A 22,218-nucleotide genomic window follows, 5' to 3' on the forward strand; every position below is an offset into this window, starting at 1 on the left:
ATTCCTAATAATTCATAGTGGGTATTTAAAAGTTAACACTGTCGGGAGAATTGAAGATGGCGGCATAGGTAAACACCGGAGACTGTTGCCGCAAACAACCACTTCAAAAATACAACTAAAAGACGGAACGGACATCAACCAGAACCACAGGAAGGCTGGCTGAGGAGAGACTCTTCAACTAGAAGGAAAAACAACAGCATTCCGAGGCTCAGAGGAGGCGCAGTGTGGAAAATTTAAAGGTACAGTGGTGCGCGCGCAAAGCGGGCTGGTGGCTGAGGGCGCGGTTGTCGTTTTCAATCAGGAGGGAGTCTCAGACTCTGGGCTACAGATCCGGGCGAGTCTCTAGGGACCCAGACTCAAACGGGAGAAGCGGGACTGTCTGGCTACGGTCCCTCCGAGGTTTGCAGCAGTTGCTGGGACAGAGAGGCAGAGCCTCTGGGGACGGACTGAGAGCAGCCATAACTGCACCCTCCGCCCACTCTGTTGATCCTGTGCGACCCGCCCCGCCCAAGCCCTGCGCAGAGCCATTTGCTGGATCGCCTCAGGCAAAGGCTAGATTAGCACCTCCCCAGAGGACAGAAGTTTTCCCACAGCTGATTCTCACAGCCAGTTGGCCTGGTGGTCAAATCCCTCTAGTATTAACTACACCAATTAAGGCTTAACTAGAACAAGACTGCGCACAAAGACCACAAGGGGGTGCACCAAGAAAGCATAAAAGATGCGGAGACAAAAAAGCATGACAGAAATGGAGGATATGGAGCTAAAAATCGCAATTTTGAGGGCTTGCAATAAACTTGAGCAGAGCCTCACGAAAACTAATGAGACCCTCGATGCTATGATAAAGAAATTAGAAAGTAAGCATACACAGACTGAAATAAAGAATATTATACCCAATAGCAGACCAGAGGAGCACAAGAATCAAGCCAAAGATTTGAAATACGAAGAAGCAAAAAACACCCAACTGGAAAAGCAAAATGAAAAAAGAATCCGAAAGTGTGAAGATAGTCTAAGTGCCTCTGGGACAGCTTCAAGCGTACAAACATCAGAATTATAGGGGTGCCAGAAGATGAGAGAGAGCAAGATATTGAAAACCTATTTCAAGAAATAATGGCAGAAAACTTCCCCCACCTGGTGAAAGAAATGGACTTACAGGTCCAAGAAGCGCAGAGAACCCCAAACAAAAGGAATCCAAAGAGGACCACACCAAGACACATCATCATTAAAATGTCAAGAGCAAAAGACAAAGAGAGAACCTTAAAAGCAGCAAGAGAAAGAGACTCAATTACCTACAAGGGAATACCCATACGACTGTCAGCTGATTTCTCAACAGAAACTTTGCAGGCCAGAAGGGAATGGCAAGAAATATTCAAAGTGCTGAATACCAAGAACCTACAACCAAGATTACTTTATCCAGCAAAGCTATCATTCAGAATTGAAGGTCAGATAAAGAGCTTCACAGATAAGGAAAAGCTAAAGGAGTTCATCACCGCCAAACCAGTATTATATGAAATGCTGAAAGGTATCCTTTAAGAAGAGGAAGAAGAAAAAGGTAAAGATACAAATTGTGAACAACAAACATGCATCTATCAACAAGTGAATCTAAGAATCAAGTGAATAAATAATCTGATGTACAGAATGAACTGGTGATTATAATGAATCAGGGACATAGAAAGGGAATGGACTGACTATTCTTGAGGGGGAAAGGGGAATGGGAGATGCGGGAAGAGACTGGACAAAAATCGTGCACCTATGGATGAGGACAGTGGGTGGGGAGTGAGGGCAGAGGGTGGGGCGGGAACTTGAAGGAGGGGAGTTATGGGGGGGAAAAAGAGGAACAAATGTAATCTGAACAATAAAGTTTAATTAAAAAAAAAAAGTTAACACTGTCAAAAGGTAATCAACTACACTAATAGAATTTTTTTCATAGAAAAAAACTAAAACCAAACAAAGAAGATATGAAGGTTAAATGTCCTGAAATTGTAGGATTTGGAAAGAAGCACATAGTATGTGTTTATGGATGACATTATCCTTCTTTCACATAATCTCAAAGCATATTAGATGTTAGTGCTTATGAACAAAAGTACCTGTATTGATGTAATTAAATTAGCAGTTTTTTCAAAACCAGTTTTAAAAAATACTTTACCAAAAGGCAATTCATTTTACTTAGAAAAAAACAAGCAAGAAACCTCTCAACTCTGCAGCTCAGTGGAAACTGTTATAAATATGTGCAAAATATGTTTCATAAACATGGGAAATAAAAATATATTATCCCAATGTATCTTCACAATATCTAGAAATTCTTAGTGTATTGATTACATGAATATGATAAGGCAATGAAATTAGGTTCATCCATTCAAAATGTATTAAGCACTTAATATGTACAATGCTTATTAGTAGGTACCTAATAGGTACAATGCCAGTTGAAGGTTATAACAAGGGTGATCAACCTGATCAACCTCCTTCCATGCTACGATGAGAAACTGGCATGAAACACACACAAAATTAATTACTAAATTACAATTGAGATGACTCCTCCAAATAAGTATAGGATGACAGGAGAATATACCCTTAAGTGAAAAATTAATGTGAATTAAAGGCCATACATAGTACAGTTGACCTTAACGTGGGAGGTTAGGGGAGTCAATCCTCAGGCAGTTGAAAATCTGCAAATAATTTTTGATTCCCCCAAAAGTTAACTCAATTGTCCCTCAGTATCTGAGTGGGATTGCTTCTAGGACCCATGCTCATACCCTCTCCAACCTCTTTTAAGAAAGATAGGAAGACATAGGCAAAAACATTTCCATACTATAAATCTATCCTAAGGAATTATTTCTGGTTTGGTTTTGTTTGTGTTTTTGTTATTGCTTTTTTAAAGGACAGCCCTGGCCAGGGAACTCAGTTGGTAAGAGGGTTCTGCCAAGGTTGTGGGTTCGATCCCTGGTCAGGTCACATACAAGAATCGCCAATGAATGCATAAATAAGTGGAACAACAAATCAATGTCTCTCTCTCTCTCTCTCTCTCTCTCTCAAATCCATTAATAAATAATAAAAAGGGCAAATTCACCAGTGATAGTCATTCTGTGAATATTTTTTTAATTGAACCACCACAGCCCAATCAGCATTGCTCAGTGGTTGAGCTTTGAGCTATGATCCAGGAGGTCAAGGTTTGATTCCTGGTCAAGGCACATACTTAGGTTTCTATCTCTCTCTCCCTCTCTCTTCCTCTCTGAAATCAATAAAAATATATTTTAATAATTTAAAAAAAATTGAACCATCCTAAATAACCAAAATATAGGGAAATGATGCATCATTGCCTTTAAGTAATATAGTAATTATGTATTCTAATTATGAAAAACAATTACAGAAATGTAATTGTCTAAGCACAATTCAATGTTATAAATCCAAATATAAAATTGCATATACACTATGAATTCAATTATATAAAATATATACTATTTGAGCAATACCAGAGGGTCATACGCAAAAGAGCAAACAGTTGCTTTAATACAGTGGGGTTACAATGACTCCCCCCCCCCCATGTCAAAGTGTGCTTATTTTAAAATTATGGTTATACTTTTAAAACAACAACTTGAAGGAGGTTGGGAAAGATGAAGAGACTAGATTAGTTTAGATGAGTTAGATAAAGTTATGTATAAAATGGAGGAAACAGTAGAGTGTTTAACTAAACCAAAGTTATAAACTTAATCTCCTCCAACCACCTATTTCTCAACCAATGCTGAATTTTCCTTAATTTCTTCATCTTAATCTCAACCTCTTAACTCCAGGTCTTCACACATGTTATTCCCCTGCTTAGAACCCTCTCCCTTTTCTTCTTTACTTAGCCAGGCCGCAACTGAAATGATTTCCTAGTGGTGGTCCTTCCTGCCCTCTCTGCAGATCAGCTCCCTTGCTCCTGCTAACACTGTATTTCCCTTTTTGCTTTAATAATACTGTGCTACTTGTGCAGCATCAGTTTCCCAATAGTTGTATGTTCTATATGAGGCCAAGAACCATAACTGTCTTGTTTTTGTCTATATCCCCAAAGACCAACACAGCAGAAGTATACATGGAGGTACTCATAAAGTATCTGTTAGTACAACAATAAAATCAGCCCCTGCTGGGTGGCTCACTTGGTTGGAGCATTGTCCCAGGCACCAAAAAGATTGCAGGTTGGATTCCTGGTCAGGGCACATAACTAAGTTGCGGGGTGAGGTCCCCTGCTGGGGTGCAGGCAGGAGACAACTATTCAATGCTTCTCACATTAATGGTTTCTCTCTCTTTCCCTTCCTCTTTTCTTCCCCCCTCCCTTCCTCTCTCTCTAAAATCAATAGAAACATATCATCAGGTGAGGATTAAAAAAATTATTTATTCAAAATCATATAATCTCTTTCTTTAAACAATTTAAAATCAGACTCAAATATCACTCTTAAAACATTTTAAGAAATTAATGTATAGCATCATGTGTCTTAGACTTGTCTATAAAACAATATATCAATCACTTACACTTTGCATAATATTCCAAATCAATTTTCTAGCTTTCAATACACCTTGCAATTATTAAACTTTTAAGAGTCATAACTATAGATGGTAAGTATCCTGACATTTTACATCCTATATAACAGTGGTTCTCAACCTTCCTAATGCCGCAAACCTTTAATACAGTTCCTCATGTTGTGGTGACCCCCAATTTCATTATTACAAATTGAACATAATTAAAGCATAGTGATTAATCACAAAAACAATATGTAATTATATATGTGTTTTCCGATGGTCTTAGGCGACCCCTGTGAAAGGGTCGTTCGACCCCCAAAGGGGTAGGGACCCATAGGTTGAGAACCACTACTAAATAATAAAAGGCTAATATGTAAATCGACCAAACAGCAGAGTTATAAATGGACAAAATACAAACAATTGGTAAATCAGGATAAAACGCATTTGGGAAATAATTTTGGACACTATTTTTACAGCTTTTCTTGTCATTTTGAAAAATATGAAACAAAATATGTAAAATAATGCAAATCATCTCCTAACAAGAACTCAAAATATTATAACTGAATATACTCTATAAGAAATGCTTCGCCCTAGTTGGTCTGGCTCAATGGATAGAGCGTCAGTCTGTGGACTGAAGGATCCCAGGTTCAATTCTGGCCAAGGACACATGCCTGGGTTGTGGGCTCGATCCCCAGTAGGGGGCATGCAGGAGGCAGCCAATCAAGGATTCTCTCTCATCATTGATATTTCTATCTCTCCCTCTCCCTTCCTCTCTAAAATCAATAAAATACATTTTTTTTAAAAAGAAATGCTTCATTAAATTCACATTTAATTCCCCATAGTATCAAACTAAGAATTATTCACTTTTCTGCAGTAAGTGGTCAAAAAGAAGATAAATTAGCTAAAAATAAAGTATATTCCATTTTAAATGATCAATATTAATACAATGAAAATTAATCTAGTAAATTTTCTGAGAAGCAGTTTTTGCTGACATTCTTTATCACCTTACCCACATTTTATTGCTGCCATGATTCTGATAGGCTATACACAGTGTTTCTCAACAGAGACTGTTATGCACTCTACCTGGCCCCTGCCCACAAAAAGGCAATGGGCTCCCCCAATAACTATGACAACCAAAAAGTCTGCGTACATTTCCAAATTCACCTCCCCCATTAAGAATCACTGATTGTGCCGAGACCGGTTTGGCTCAGTGGATAGAGCGTCGGCCTGCGGACTCAAGGGTCCCGGGTTCGATTCCGGTCAAGGGCATGTACCTGGGTTGCGGGCACATCCCCAGTGGGAGATGTGCAGGAGGCAGCTGATCGATGTTTCTCTCTCATCGATGTTTCTAACTCTCTATCTCTCTCCCTTCCTCTCTGTAAAAAATCAATAAAATATATTTAAAAAAAAAAAAAAAAAAAAAAAAAGAATCACTGATTGTATGTTCATTTTAAGAATGATTGACATGTAAAACTTATATTCCAAAATCTAAATTTATCAAACATAGATGGGTCCTAACAAATTGATACTTTTTATAATTCACAGGGGGGTTTCTTTAAAGATTCTGTTAAATGCAGATACACCAGTATTTAAAACACAATTAATTCAACTTAAATTTTCATGAATTTCTGCCAACTTCTGAGGTACAAAGTTATTCAATAAAACAGAATATATATCTAAATAAGCTAGAAGTTTTAGCCCATACCTAGGGAAAATGTTTTTATAACTTGCTGGGGGATTTTTCTATTTAGGAAGAGGCAGAAGAATCCTTCAACCACCATTAAAGGACTTAGCAATCTACTCAATTATTTACAACATTTAGTGTTATAGCAAATATTAAAACAAATTGTTCTTCACTTCAGTATGAACTCTTAGTCTACTACTACAGTAGATGAAGATATTTACTCCTCCTCTAATGGGAAGCTACAAATACCACTACATTACAAATTATCCACTGCCATTACTTTTTCCTCAGATCAATGAGAAACATTTCATACCCAGAAGTGACCTCAAAACACTCACTCCATTAGACCAAAGGGCAGGATCAAACATTCCAACATAATAGATTCCCTCCTGAAGTGCCCAGTAAGAAGAGAATTAACATCCAGAAAGACTCTCTTAGGAAACATGTCATGTAATTAGTTACAGAACAAAACTTGCTTGAAGTAAAGATTAAAATTTTAAAATAGAGCAAATAGGCTTTACTTTCTTTTAACTTAAAACTTGGGAAAAGAAGATTAAGTAGTAATCTAAATAATCACTTTTGGTTTTGGGGGCTTTTGGGGGGCTTTTTAAAAACATATTCCACCAAAATGATCACCTAGATATGATCTGGCATTACATCAACTACTCTTGTTGTGATCTCCATTAAAGATCTAAGAGGTCCACTTCTAATTATAGGCATGCTTTACATACATCATTTCATCTTTAGCACCACCTAGTAAAACAGAATTTTGAATATTTCTGATTAATGCTAAGCATTGCAAAATATGCAAATACAGAAAAACAAGAACTTAAAGAATGAAAATCAAAAGGCTTTTTGTAGATTGTAATAAAGTTAACAATTCACAATGAAATGACCACGTCATAGCATCATATGATACATTTTTCATAAAAATTCAGCTTCAGAATTTATAAAGATCTAGACTAAAAGCTGAAAAACATCCTAACGCATTTAACAAATTCTCTAGACCATCCTTGGGCAAACTACGGCCCTCGGGCCGGATCCGGTCCATTTGAAATGAATAAAACTAAAAAAAAAAGACCGTACCCTTTTATGTAATGATGTTTACTTTGAATTTATATTAGTTCACACAAACACTCCATCCATGCTTTTGTTCCGGCCCTCCGGTCCAGTTTAAGAACCCATTGTGGCCCTCGAGTCAAAAAGTTTGCCCACCCCTGCTCTAGATCTTACAGTTGAGACATCCCAACTAGTGTTTCAGGGTGTGTGGAGAAAGTGATCCCCTCTGCTGTCAAGGTAGTTGGGCACCAAGGGCAGCTTTGCCTGAGGTGTCAACGCCAGTGGACTCCAAGCTTCAAACAGCTCTATCAGTTTATCCCACATGCTTTCTCTGAGCAGTTCATGACATGGGAAGGGTTAGGAAATCCTGCAGAGATAAATCCCCCCAGACATACAAATATCCAACCTTTCTTTTACTCTATAAAGAATACTGGAAATTTTAGTTACCCATCAATATCACCCAAATCTAGATTTGGAAATTCTATCTAGACATTAATGATGTATCTTCCTGTTGTTGTTTTTTTAAACCTCAACCTAAGATATGTTGGTTTTTTTTATTGATTTTTAGATAGACAGGGGTGTGTGTGTGGGGGGGGGGGGGGGGGGGAGAAAGATCCATGTGTGGGAGAAACATAGTTCAGTTGCTTTCTATATGTGCCCCAACCTAGGTATGTGCCCTGACCAGCAATCAAACCCGCAACCTTCTGGTTTACAGACAACGCTCCAACCAACTGAGCTACCTGGCCAGGGCTCTTTCTAGCTTTTAAATATTGCTTCTCTAATATTTTTTAGAACCTCTTTTCTTTTTTACTTTTAATATATTTTACTCAATCTATCCAAAGTATTATCATTTCAACATATAACCTATAAATTTTTAATTGAGGGGAAATTGTTATATAACATTATATTAGTTACATAATTATTAAAAAACATAATAATTTGGTCTTTGTATATACTACAAAGTGATCATCACAATAAGTCCAGTTACCACCTGTCATCATATAATTGATCCCCTTCACCCATTTCACCCATACAACCGCCTTCTTCTCTGAAAACCACCAATCTATAAGTTTTGTTTTGTTTCTTTATTTGTTTTCAATTTTAAATAAAGTGAAATCATACACGATCTGTCTTTCTCTGTCTGACATATTTCACTTACCATAATACCTTAAGGTCTATTCATGTTGAAGCAAATGGCAAGATTTTATTTTTACGGCTGAACAGTATTCTATTTTGTATGTATATATGACCTTATTTATCCATTTATCTATCATAGATCAATGGAATGGAATAGAAAGGCCATAAATAAATCCATACATATATACTCAAATAATTTATAAAAAAGGAGCCTAGAATATACAATGGGGGAAAGACAGTCTCTGCAATAAATGGTAATGAGAAAACTGGTCAGCCGCATGCAAAATAATGACACTAGACCAGGGGTGGGCAAACTTTTTGACTCGAGGGCCACAATGGGTTCTTGAACTGGACCGGAGGGAGGGCCGGAACAAAAGCATGGATGGAGTGTTTGTGTGAACTAATATAAATTCAAAGTAAACATCATTACATAAAAGGGTACGGTATTTTTTTTTTTTTAGTTTTATTCATTTCAAATGGGCCGGATCCGGCCCGCGGGCCGTAGTTTGCCCACGGCTGCACTAGACCATTATCTTATACCATACACAAAAATTAAAATGTATTACAGATTTGTATGTAAGATGTGAAACCATAAGACTCCAAAAGAAAACATACGTGGTAATAAGCTCCTTGACACTGATCCTGGCATTGATTTTTTAGAACTGACTCCAAAGGCAAAGGCAACAAAAGTAAATATAAATAAGTGATACTACATCAAACTAAAAGGCTCTGTATAGTACCGGGAACCATCAACAAATGGGAGAAAATATTTGCAAATCACAAATCCAATATTCAAAATATCTAAGGAACTCATACAACCAATAGCAAACAAAAATTTTTTCAATTAAAAATGGATAGAGGATCTAAATAGACATTTTTTCAAAGAAGATATACAGATGGCCAAAAGGCGCATAAGGTGTTCAATATCAATAATTTCAGGTAAATGAAAACAAAACCACAATGAAATAACACCTCACACCAGTTTGAATGGCTATTATCAATGAGACAAGAAATAACAAGATTGGAGAGGATATGGCGAAAAAGGAAACCCTCATAAACTGTTGGTGGGAATGTAAATTAGCTTCTCCAATATTTCTTTTTCAAAAACAGGAACGCTGATAAATTCAGTTCCCACTCCCTGGTAACTGCAGCATAACGTAACCACCACAACATGCCCTCACCTTGAATGGTCCACTCAAGGATGACTTACATCACTAGGCAAAATCATCAAATTGGCAAGAACAAGAAAGAGAACTCAAAGTCTATTTCAAAGGGAGACTGAAAAGAGCTGAAAACTAAGAACAAAGCTAGAAAAGGCAAAAACTGCTTATAACTGATCTTTTTAGTTTACATCTAACAAAAATGTCTACTTGTCAGAGTAATTTTTCCAGAAGGAAACCTTAAAGTGCTTTCATCATTGAAATCCTTAAATAGTTCCTTAAGCCCTACAAGATAAATTTCAAACTTCCTGGAATGTACATGGCCTGGCCTTTCATATCTCTAATCTCCAGAATGTTCAACTACTTGGTAACAACTACCCGTAGTCAAACCTTTGTATAACTCTCACACGGCTCCACCTACTTGGAATGCTTCATCCTGTCTCTGTCTCTGTCTCTCCCTCTCTCTCTCTCCCCCCCCGCCCTTCTTTCTCTCTCACTCTCTGTCTCCTTCTATCTTTCTCTGTCTCTGTCTCTTCAGGGCAATAGCTCAAATTTCACCTTAAAATATGTGGAATAACTACCACATACTAAGGACATTACTTAGAAACACCCAAATCTATGCACTATTTATTGAACACCATTAAGTGCCAGGAATAGTGTTTAGCACTAAGAATAAAATTGTGCCCACAAGAATCTATAGATTAGATAAGAATGAATAAGCAGGTGATTTTAATACAGTATGATAGGTACCAGAATGAGGCAAGCAGAGTTCTATGGAGAGGAAGTGCAATGGGACTCACCTAACCAGCTGAGTGGTGCAAGGATGACAGAGAGGAACTCTAGGAACTAGGGAACTAAGCAGAAACTGATTTTTTTCTTTTAATCTTAAATGTGAAACAAGGACATTGGGCTTTATTTGTTGATTTGTTAATCATCACCAGAGAATATATTTATTCCATTGGTTTTTCAGAGAGAGTGTAAAGGAGGGAGGGAGAAGAGGGACAGAGAGAGAAACATCGATGTGAATTAGACACATCAACTGGTTGCCTCCAGCAAACATCCAGACCAGGGGGTGGGAGCGAACCCAAAACCCAGATACATGCCCTTGACTAGGAATTGAACCCAAGAGCCTTCAGGTCGCAGTTTGACGCTTTGACCACTGGCCAGGGCTTTGGGGCTTATTTTAACACCAGTGGCATTGTTCATTCTTTGTGGCTCCCCTGTCTTTGCAAAAAACAGAGAAATTCCAGATAAAATATAAAAACAAATCATCAACATACCTACATCCCAAAACATGTTAAACATCTCTATGGATCAAAAATCTAACAGGAACACAAAATGTGAGCCAAGCTGAAGCCAGGAGGCCTCCTGGGCTCTGGGCCCCAAAGCAGGAAAATCAGCAGGAAGTTGATTCTAGGGTAATTGTAAATACAAGGGTTCCATATAAAGCAGGGTAGTAGCCAAGCTCTTAGATTAAAACCAAGGACAGGGTGGCACTTCTTGATTATGAAACCAGACTGAAAAAGACTTCTGCTAACTGCACTGAGGCTACAGCTTAGGGTGCTGCTGACCTAATGCCAGCTGACTCCGTGACTGAGTCTGTCATATCCCCAACGTCACTATGGGGCCAGGGCTCTGATCCACTGACACAAGACCAGATTCTGATCTGGGAACAACGAAGCCAGGCAAGAGGCAACTATAAGTCTGCTAGACCAATCACAAAAAGAGATACAGAGAGAGAGAGAGAGAAAATAAGAGAAAGAAAAAGAATCCTCATCAAAATGTGCCTGAAAAATTATGAAACATAAAGAAAACACCAACGATATCAACATAACAACCACAACATAAATTCACTGGACAAAAAATTTTAAAATAATCCAGTGATCTAAAAAAGACTTTAAAATAAACATGTAAAAGGCTCACAATGAGATGAAGGAATAAAAAAGAACCAGAAAATTAAAAAAAAACACAAGGAGAGGTGAGAAAACAACTAGTGGATCTAAAAAAGAACCGATAAAAAAATCTTACAGCCCTGAACAGTGTGGGACATTTGTTATGGCCTCAGTCCCATGCACCAAAGGTTCTCAGGCTCAATTCAATTTCCAATCAAGGGCACATATCTGGGTTACAGGTTCAATCCCTAGGCAACCAATTGATGTCTCTCTCACATATATTTCTCTCTCCCTATCCCCCTCTCTCCTTTCCACTCTATCTAAAATCAATGGAAAAATATCCTCAGGTGAGGATTAACAAACATACCAAAAAATCTTGCAAATGAAATATAGCCATTGTAATTTACATATAATAACAGGGCTCTGAGTTCTTAGGGGCAGCTGTGTACAAGACATTGTTAGACACTGAGACTCAGAAAGGAAAGATACGGGGTACCTGTCCTCAAAGAAGTCACCATATGTAACAGTGATACTAACAGAACATTAAGATTACAGAGTAAAACAAAATTTAGTTAAATTTCAAAAATGTAAGTATTTAAGTTAAAAGGCTTGACATTTCTAAGTTTCACAAACTAATATCACCACATTTATTAGAGTTGGCACTTTATATTAGATCAGCGATTTTCAACCTTTTCATCTCATGGCACACATGAACTAATTACTAAAATTCTGCAGCACACCAATATTATACTTTTTGCCGATCCGACCAAAAAAAAAAAAAAAATAGGTATAATTTTTATTCATTTATACCGAATGGCTATTGTGGTGTTGGCTGCTATCATTTTTTTATTTGACAATCTAAGGGAAAAGATATCAGTGTCCCTGACTAGTCAGGCATTGCATGTTTTAAAAATTCTTGCAGCATACCAGTTGAAAATCACTGCATCAGATAAACATTCTCACAAAACTTCATATGAATGGAGCTGAAATAACAAAAGCAGCTTCTTTCTTAATCTCTATTTGAACTCATCTAGCAACTATCTTTGTGTATCCAAAGTGCACCACTGTGAAAATGTGCACACTAGAAAGTCTAAAAAATCAAAGACTACTTCTTGCAATATTATTCTTAGTAGAAACCACTCAAAGATATCACAATAACAACAGCTTCATTTTCATTTATCAACTAGAGGCCCGATGCACGAAATTCGTGCAAGGGCCTTGGCCCCCTGCCACCGCCACCATGGCTGCCTCTGCTGTGGCCCCCGCCCACTGCAGCTTTGTCCAGAAGGAAGGACGTCCAGAAGGACATCTGGTCTAATTAGCATATTATGCTTTTATTATTATAGACTGCCTAATTATTTAAACTGTTGATAAGAAAAGGTACTCTGGTCAATATTAAGGTAAATACAGGGTGGGGCAAAACTAGGTTTACAGTTGTGAGTATGCAAAACACAGAGTTTATTCTTATATTATTATTTAATTATTGTATTATATTCCATGTGAACAACTGTAAACCTCATTTTGTCCCATCCTGCATAATATGAATAATATGTGAAGAACTTTAAACTCCCTAATATTATAGTAATAAAGAAATGCTCACTCCTTCCCAAAATTTTCATAATCGAAAAAGCTGTCATATATCAAAGTTATCAGGGTTATGATAGGGTAAAATCTGAACTCTGTCCTCACTCTCTAAAAGTAAACAGTTAACACAAAATAGTAAAATCCAGTTCTATTCACAAGCAGAAGTGGCTAGAAATGACAAAAAAAAATTACATATACAACTGAGAAGATGAAATCTACATCAAATTTGGTAAGTCTATAGAATAGACTTGGTACCTTGTTCCATCAAAGATGTTGATAAAGAGAACTTTATTATTCTTTTTTTGTTTAATTTTGTGCTTGAACATAATATTAACCCATGTTATTCAATAATCAAATTTCACACAATAAAACATCTGCTGATTAAACGTCAACTGCAATTTTCCCTCCTTCATATTTCTAATGAGTCATTTTCCAATAGCTAGTCAATAGAAAATTATAGATAATAGAACATAAATCAGCCAAGAAGCTAATAACACAGATTTTCTTACCACATCTAAGTTCTTAGAATAAATCAAACATCAAAAAGCAATTCCTTGTTTAAATAGAGACAAGTGCACAGTACTGGGCTAAAACAGATTATCCAATCTCTTGGATGAAGTGACATAATTTCAATTTGTCCAGTAATAATTTTTTTCTCTTTTTATATACGGCATTGCACACACTCCTCAGACCATTGAAATGAAATAAAGGACACTTACTCATGACTGGAAATGTCTCTGTATGTTGCCCCAATCAGATATTAAGCCAAAATCTGCTGTCCAAGATTTCCCGGAGGAATACATGTCCTAGTCAAAAAACAAAGAGAAATAAGTCATATTTTGTGAAAGTATTTAAAATTAAGTTTTCTAAATGGAGATGAAAATAATTTAGTGTAAAATTTTCTATGTCCAAAAGAACCTCTTGGTGTCATCTATAATAATAAAAGCATAATATGCAAATCGACCAAAAGACCGAACAGCAGAACCACAGTCGGGACGACCTTCCAATGACCACACTATGACACCCACTGGCACCAGACCAGCCAACGCAAGTGCAACGTGATTGGTTGAGGGCCCAGCCATGACCCCATGATTGCCCTGCAGAGGGAGGCCCAGGCCACCAACCGGCAGGCTGCGGCAAGTGGGCAGGGCCTCCCTCTGCGGGGGCAATCCATCGGAGCCCTGGCCAAGTGGTTAGGGCCTACCTCTTTGGGGCGATTGATGGCGGAGCTCCATGATCAATCACCCCAAAGAGGGAGGCCCTGGTTACCTGGTGGTGGTGCTGCGGCAGGTGGGCAGGGCCTCCCTCTGTGGGGGTGATTGATTGTGAGGCTCCTGGACTGTGAGAGGGCACAGGCTGGGCTGAGGGACCTACCCACCCCACCCCCCACCGAGTGCACCAATTTCATGCACCGGGCCTCTAATCTAAACATAAAAAAAATGCCAATCTATCTTTAGAACCTCATAATCCCATTCTATTTTTCTTTTTCTATGAGAAGTTACCTCAAATGTAAATAAAATGTATAAAGTAATTACCATACAGAAACTCAGTAAGGTGATCTTTGTCTTAATATTAAACAAGCACTCCAGCTAGGGTAAATACAGCACATCACACCTGCTAAATTTACTATGACTGCATACAAATTATTTATATACACGACCAAATAAAGTTTATCAAAGTTATTGCTATAGATTTTCTCTAAAAATGAGCATTTTCCTCACTATAAAAGTAATATATATAGTTTCACTGATTTAAAAACGTTGAAAACAATACCAAAGTAAAAAAAATTATATCACAACACCACACTACTATATTTAGGGTATATTTGGGGTATATTTCTTTTCAAGGCATTTTTTGTAACTATTTCTTAAATGTAATTTATAAACATTACATACAAAATTTTGTATTTTATTCTTTTCACTTGGGTATAACATAAAGCATCACCTTGTAATAGCATAAATATATTTAACCTTTCGCTAAAATTTACATTATAAATTTCCTTTCTGCCCAGCCAGAGTTGCTCAGTGGTTGAGCATTGACCTGTGAACCAGGAGGTCATAGTTCACGGCACATGCCTGGGTTTTGGGTCGATCCCCAGTAGGGGACATGAGGGAGGCAGCCAATCAATGATTCTCATAATTAATGTTTCTATTTCTCTCTCCCTCTCCTTTCCTCTCTGAAATCAATAAAAAAAATTTTTCACAAATTTCCTTTCTTGATTAATGTATTTTTAAATGAAGCATAAATTAATATTAATGCTATATTTAAATATAACAATGGATGCATAAATACCTCCCCAAATCTAATATATGAAATTCCACAGATAAGACCAAATTAAATACAAAATGTACTAGTATACTTATGCTACCTGATATGTAGCTTCCTTCAATCACAAGAAATGATGGTTACTTTATTTGCTAAATCAATTAAGAAAATGGAATAATACTAAGGACCTCTGCTTCTAAAACAGATAATAGATAAAGTTAGGATAACAGGTCCTAACAGATAAAGTTAGGATAACATTCTTTGAAGAAATAACGCTTGCCCCATATATACACTTTACTCATGTATGTAATATACATGGAAAGTATAAATTTACAAACTGACCATTCTGTATGAACAGTATGGCTCCGCTACTGTAATTAACAGTGGCATACAATCATAGTGCTATCACGTAATGACCTGACCCTCATCCCACATGCTTTCTTCTTTATCTATACTGTAGATACTATTAAATGATTTCATTTCCAGATAATCCAATTACCACAAAGGAAATGAGAAGTTATATGGAAAATCCAAAACTTATCTACATGTTAGTTTTAGAATACATGATGGAAGTTTCTCACTATCAATATTCTTTATGAATGGTGTTTCACTGAGTCTATTAGATTTTTTTTGCCCTCCCAGGAACTATGAGGTTGAACATGCTGAATGATGACATGGGAAGGCAATCCCATGTTAAAAATACACAAAGTAAATGAAATGTTCACAGATGACCCAGGAGTTCGTTTACTTACACTTGTACAGTCTAATCTCCTTGCCCAGAGACTTTTCTTTTTATTCATGTTTGGATCAGATTTTTTAATCTTAAACTTAAAATACCAAAATGGCAACATCAAAGCACTTTGTACTAAGCAGTATGCCCCTTCTGTCAATAATCATAAGCTGCCAAATAAATAACTATTTCTGGATTGAAGTTCCTAAGATATCAAGAGTTGTTTCAGCACTGGCTGGTGTAGCTCAGTTGTTGGTTGGGCATCTCTATGTTTTTATTAATATTTTCATCTTTTAACATACTTAAATTCTTTGTAGAAGAAGGAAGACAAATTCTTTCTCATAATTTTTAACTTCATAATCGGTTTCTACTTGAGAAACTTCTAGCACTCTACTATGAACTTTTCCATTCTTATCATTCAAGATAAGAACATCTTCAACTAAAACTAAAGCTATCAGAAATGTCAGTTTCCAAGACTTTTGTGCCCAAATGGTTTGTACACCCTTTTATTAGATGGCACCTAAAAATGCTTGATAAAATATGAGAATTAACCTTTTAAATGCACAGCAAAGCTCATAAGAAGCTCAAAGACAAAAATAAATAAATGGAAGCACAGAGAGTATAGGGAATGATGCCAGCAACTGCCCTTAGACACATTTGACAATCTCTCATAACCAAGCTGCACTGTCCAACACTGTAGCCACTAGGCACATGTAGCTATTTAATTTTAAACTAATTAGTTAGGTAAAATTTTAAGTTTCGTTTCTTTCTCAAACTAGCCACATTCCAAATATGGCTATAACTGCTGTACTAGCACAGATATATAGTATTTCTAGTTACAGAAAATTCTATTGGACAATGCTGAAGGGCTTTCAGAATTAACAGTTTGCATAGGATAAAGCCAAACCTTTACACTATATAATATGGGAAGTCAGACTACAGATAAGCACATAATAAAGCCTGGCAACTAAAGGACTAGATCATCAGTAAAAGTAATAAACTATGAAAAAATAAATACCTCAAAGGGATGCTATAAGGAAAGTTCTGCCAAGTCTAGGTTTATTCGTGTTTAGGGAGAGGAAAGAGAGTATTCCCTGGAAATCTATAAACAAACCAACCTTCACAAGGGCTTCAAGTTCAAGTTCAAACTGGTGTATGTTGAGAAAATCTTAAGCCTAGAAATTAAGTGGCCCTGGGTTGACAGTGTCCTCAATTGCAAATTCCCCCTGGGAGAAAGTAGTATTAGCTCAGGTCTCATAAGCATTTCCACAATTGAAGGCATAATAAAAAATGAGCTCAAAATGTAAAACTATGCATAATAAGCGAAATTCAACAGAAATAAGTTAGACTACTCAAAAAAACTTTTAAAAAGAACAGCAATGCTTCCAAATACAATATAAAATGGAAACTATGAATAAAAAAGAAGGAAACAGATTTGAAGAATCAAATGAAAAATAGAGACTGCCAAACCTGTCAGCTAGAATTAAGTGATCACAGTGGTACACCACTGAAATTTAGCAGTTGCTTGTTACACAGCAAAAGATGGCTAATGGAGAGGATAAATGTTAATTTTAAATGCAAGTTAATTTGTGAGTTTTAATTTTACTAAAATATTTTACTCACTAAATTTGTGAATATATACATACACATACATAATACCATTTATATAGTTCCAAAATACGTAAAATTAGCAGTATGTTCTTTAGAGACATATGCCTATCTGTAATAATAAAAGTATAATATGCTAATTAGACCAGGTAGCCAAACAACCTTCCGGATGACCTTCCAGACAAAGCTGCGGCTGTGAGGGAAGCCCGGGTCCAGGGTCCCGGGTGCCAGAGGGAAGCCAGTGTTGGCAGCAGGGGGAAGGAAGGCCTATTCTTGCACAAATATCGTGCATCGGGCCTCTAGTGTAATTATAACTATGAACAAAAGCAAGAGTTGAAACTGATGGTTTCCTCAGGAAAATAAAATGGAGTAGTGCGGAGATGTGATCCAAGAGGTATTAGTAATATCACTTAAACTGAGGGAGGGGATAGTATGGACATCAGTATATTAGATTATGTAACACATATTACAAATAGTTTTTTGTATAAATGTAATATTTTAATATAAAAAAGTGAAAATTTTCCAATAAAATTCAGAAATAAAATTATTGTAAATAAAAGTAACCTAATATATGTAAATGTCATAAAGGAGTTAAGTGCACTTATAATCTTTAAGCCATAATTAAGAGAAAGAAACAGATGTGATAACTCATTTACTCTTTAAAAGTTAAAGACAAATACAAGTGACAGCTAGTTCCACTACAAATTGCAAGATGGCTTTTCTGTGCAACACATTATCCACATGTAGAACCAGCTGGGCTACCCAAAGAGCTGTCCCATTTGTGATGTCTGATCTCAGCTGTCTGATCATTGAAGCTTCTGATCTCACCTTCGCCACTGTGTAATCCAAATTCATTTTCTAATAGAAAATCCTAGATCCTCTTTTGCTAAATTGCTATTTGTTGAACTGCCATTCCAAGAGAAAGCTTAAGAAAATTCCCTTCATTGAAGCATTTGTAATCGCAAAAAAATATATAAACAATTTAAATGTACAATAATAAGGGATTGACTAAATGAATGTTAATTTACACGTAATGGACTATCATGCACCATTGTAAAATGTCTCACAGAAATCTGACAATGAATGTATGCTCTGCAATGTGCTTTATGCAACTTTCTCACAACCAGCAAGATGTAATAAAAAATTGTGCCTCAACCAATTTAAATTTATTTACAAAAGACTTATAAACCAATACTTAAATGATTAATGTTCAGTGTTTAAACTTAAAAGATAGATAATACACAAATTTACTATCATTCAACAAGTATTTGCTGAGCAGCTATTATGAGTCAGGCAGTGCTCTAGGCTCTGAAGACACAGCCATGAACAAAATAAAGAACCTGCTCCCCATGGAACTTACATCATAGTGATTTTAGTACCTTTTTTTCTTAATTCAGATACACAGTTTATTAGTTCAAATATATTATGTCAGGGCAGAGTCCCAGGTAACATATTCTCATTCCAGATAAAGAAATAACTTTAGTTAATATTAAGGTCATTATTTATTGACATAGAAGGTCTCACCACTGTACTTTCACAATTCTTGAGCTTTCTATTAAAAAATGCTTTTTTCTGCAATCTATACTCCCTGAAACATAATGCTAAATTCCCACAATTTTAAGTATTTTCCCATCTCAAGAGAAGTAAAGCAAATCTTTTATTGCTTCAGTAAAAGGTTTGTTTATCCTATTCACTAAATCAACAAAGTACTTCCTGCTAAAAAGATCAGAGAATGAGATGGGCAAAATGAGAAATCTTTTGGTTTCCTCAGTTTGTTTACACGTGTATGTTAATGAAGCATCAGATAAGAATGAGGTCTAATTTCCCCATCTACAGGTGGAATTTAAGTTAGGTTTCCAAAAGGACTTATCAAATTCTGGTAGCTTTAGGTTAGTCAACATGTCAACTTCTAAGTAGTTAGGAAAACAAATGTCCCTTCTAAGGCCTCCTTACTTATCTGTTACAGAGGCGGGATCTTTTAAAAGTGGCTTAGAATTTGTTTACATGTCAAATTTGCCTAATTCTCTCGATATATACTATCAGAACTGTACATAATGCCTGAGCTCTACAGATAAAAGTTAAAGTGAAAGATACAATACCTCTGATTTTCAGGAGCTGACATCCTTTTAAAAGTGAGTTAAAAATTACAGACTGCCAACTACAATAGTATGCACTATACCTGACACCATGAGACATATAAAGAAAAGCAGACCTGATTCTAGGCCCTATCTTCAAGAAATTTATCTCTAGCTGGATTCTTAACACAAGACTGAATCCATCCATTCATTCAGGAAATACTAACTCAGCCATACAATAATGCAAAAACTTCTCAAGGGACTTCAGATACAATAATCAAGAGAAACCTGTATAGTGATTACCAGAGGGACAAGAGGGTGGTGGGAGGTAGGAGAGGGTAAAGGGAGGACAAATGATTATGAAAGAAAACTTGACTTGGGGTGGTGACCACAAAAGACTATATACAGATAATGTATTATAGAATTGTACCTGAAACCTATATACTTTTATTAACCAATAAAATGAGATAAAGAGAGAGAGAGAGAGAGAGAGACCTGGTTCCAGCATCCTGAGCTAACAGAATACATTCAGGACAAAAGTACCAAGGGAAACCAGAATGAGATGGGAGTTAAGAGCTTCAGCTCATTCAAAGGCCAAAAATAGGGAGACCAAGATGGCGGCGTAGGTAAACACCGGAGACCGCTGCCGCAAACAACCATTTCAAAAATACAACTAAAAGACTGAATGGACATCACCCAGAACCACAGGAAGGCTGGCTGAAGAGAGACTCTACAACTAGAAGGAAAGAGAACAGCAAATCGAGGCTCAGAGGCGGCGCAGTGTGGAAAATACAAAGGTACCGAGGTGCGCGCGCAAAGCGGGCTGGTGGCTGAGGGCTCGGTTGTCGTTTTCTGTCGGGAGTGAGTCTCAGACTCTGGGCTCCAGATCCGGGCGAGTCTCTAGGGACCCAGACTCAAACGGAAGAAGCGGGATTATCCGGCATCAGTTGGAACCTGAGGGCAACTTTCTCTCCGAGGTTTGCAGTGGCTGCCGGGGTTCTGAGAAGCAGAGCCTCTGGGAACGGGACTGAGCGTGGCCATAACTGCTCCCTCCGCCCGCCCTGTTGATCCCGCCCCGCCCAAAGCCTGCGCACAGCCATTTGCCGATCGCCTCAGGCAAAGGCTGGATTAGCGCCTCCCCAGAAGGCAGACGTTTTCCGTACAGCTGATTCCTATAGCCAGCCGGCCTGGGGGTCAAATCCCTCTAGTGTTAACTACAACAATTAAGGCTTGGCTAGAACAAGACTGCGCACAGAGACCACAAGGGGGTGCACCAAGAAAGCATAAAAGATGCGGAGACAAAGAAACATGACAGAAATGGAGGATATGGAGCTAAGAATCGCAATTTTGAGGGCTTGCCATAAATTTGTGCAGAGCCTCACGAAAACTAATGAGACCCTCGATGCTACGATAAAGAAATTAGAAAGTAAGCATACACGGACTGAAATAAAGAATATTATACCCAATAGCAGACCAGAGGAGTACAATAATCAAACCAAAGATTCGACAAAAAACACCCAATTGGAAAAGCAAAATGAAAAAAGAATCCGAAAGTGTGAAGATAGTGTAAGGAGCCTCTGGGACAGCTTTAAGCGGTCTAATATCAGAGTCATTGGAGTGCCAGAAGATGAGAGACAGCAAGATATTGAAAACCTATTTCAAGAAATAATGGCAGAAAACTTCCCCCACCTGGAGAAAGAAATGGACTTACAGGTCCAAGAAGCGCAGAGAACCCCAAACAAAAGGAATCCAAAGAGGACCACACCAAGACACATCATCATTAAAATGCCAAGAGCAAAAGACAAAGAGAAAATCTTAAAAGCAGCAAGAGAAAGAGGCTTAATTACCTACAAGGGAATACCCATACGACTGTCAGCTGATTTCTCAACAGAAACTTTGCAGGCCAGAAGGGAATGGCAAGAAATATTCAAAGTGCTGAATACCAAGAACCTACAACCAAGATTACTTTATCCAGCAAAGCTATCATTCAGAATTGAAAGTCAGATAAAGAGCTTCACAGATAAGGAAAAGCTAAAGGAGTTCATCACCGCCAAACCAGTATTATATGAAATGCTGAAAGGTATCCTTTAAGAAGAGGAAGAAGAAGAAAAAGGTAAAGATACAAATTATGAACAACAAACATGCATCTATCAACAAATGAATCTAAGAATCAAGTGAATAAATAACCTGATGTACAGAATGAACTGGTGATTATAATAGAATCAGGGACATAGAAAGGGAATAGACTGACTATTCTTGGGGGAAAAAGGGGTGTGGGAGATGCGGGAAGTGACTGGACAAAAATCATGCACCTATGGATGAACACAGTGGGTGGGGAATGAGGGGGGAGGGTGGGGTGGGAGCTGGAAGGACGGGAGTTATGGGGGGAAAAAAGAGGAACAAATGTAATAATCTGAACAATAAAGATTTAATTAAAAAAAAAAAAAAAAAACAAAGGCCAAAAATATACATATTTACAGTTTGAAGAGAGGAAGATTCATATAGGATGTCAATAAACTTGAAATTCAGCAAG

At 37.3% G+C, this 22,218-nt stretch overlaps 1 protein-coding gene across 2 annotated transcripts in view; it reads right to left on the reverse strand.

Annotated features, from left to right (window-relative positions):
* USP6NL (USP6 N-terminal like) overlaps window positions 1-22,218 on the reverse strand; it is a 192,752-nt gene that overhangs the window by 160,184 nt on the left and 10,350 nt on the right. For both annotated transcript variants that reach the window (XM_070391828.1, XM_070391827.1), the window contains exon 2: window positions 13,727-13,813. In XM_070391828.1, the coding sequence (XP_070247929.1) occupies window positions 13,727-13,730 (4 nt within the window). In that variant the 5' untranslated portion in view covers window positions 13,731-13,813. The remainder of the gene's footprint in view (window positions 1-13,726; window positions 13,814-22,218) is intronic.

The sequence above is a fragment of the Myotis yumanensis genome, unplaced genomic scaffold (assembly GCF_028538775.1).
Source record: "Myotis yumanensis isolate MYYU_CA2020_CCGP unplaced genomic scaffold, mMyoYum1.0.hap1 SCAF_1, whole genome shotgun sequence".
NCBI lineage: Eukaryota > Metazoa > Chordata > Mammalia > Chiroptera > Vespertilionidae > Myotis > Myotis yumanensis.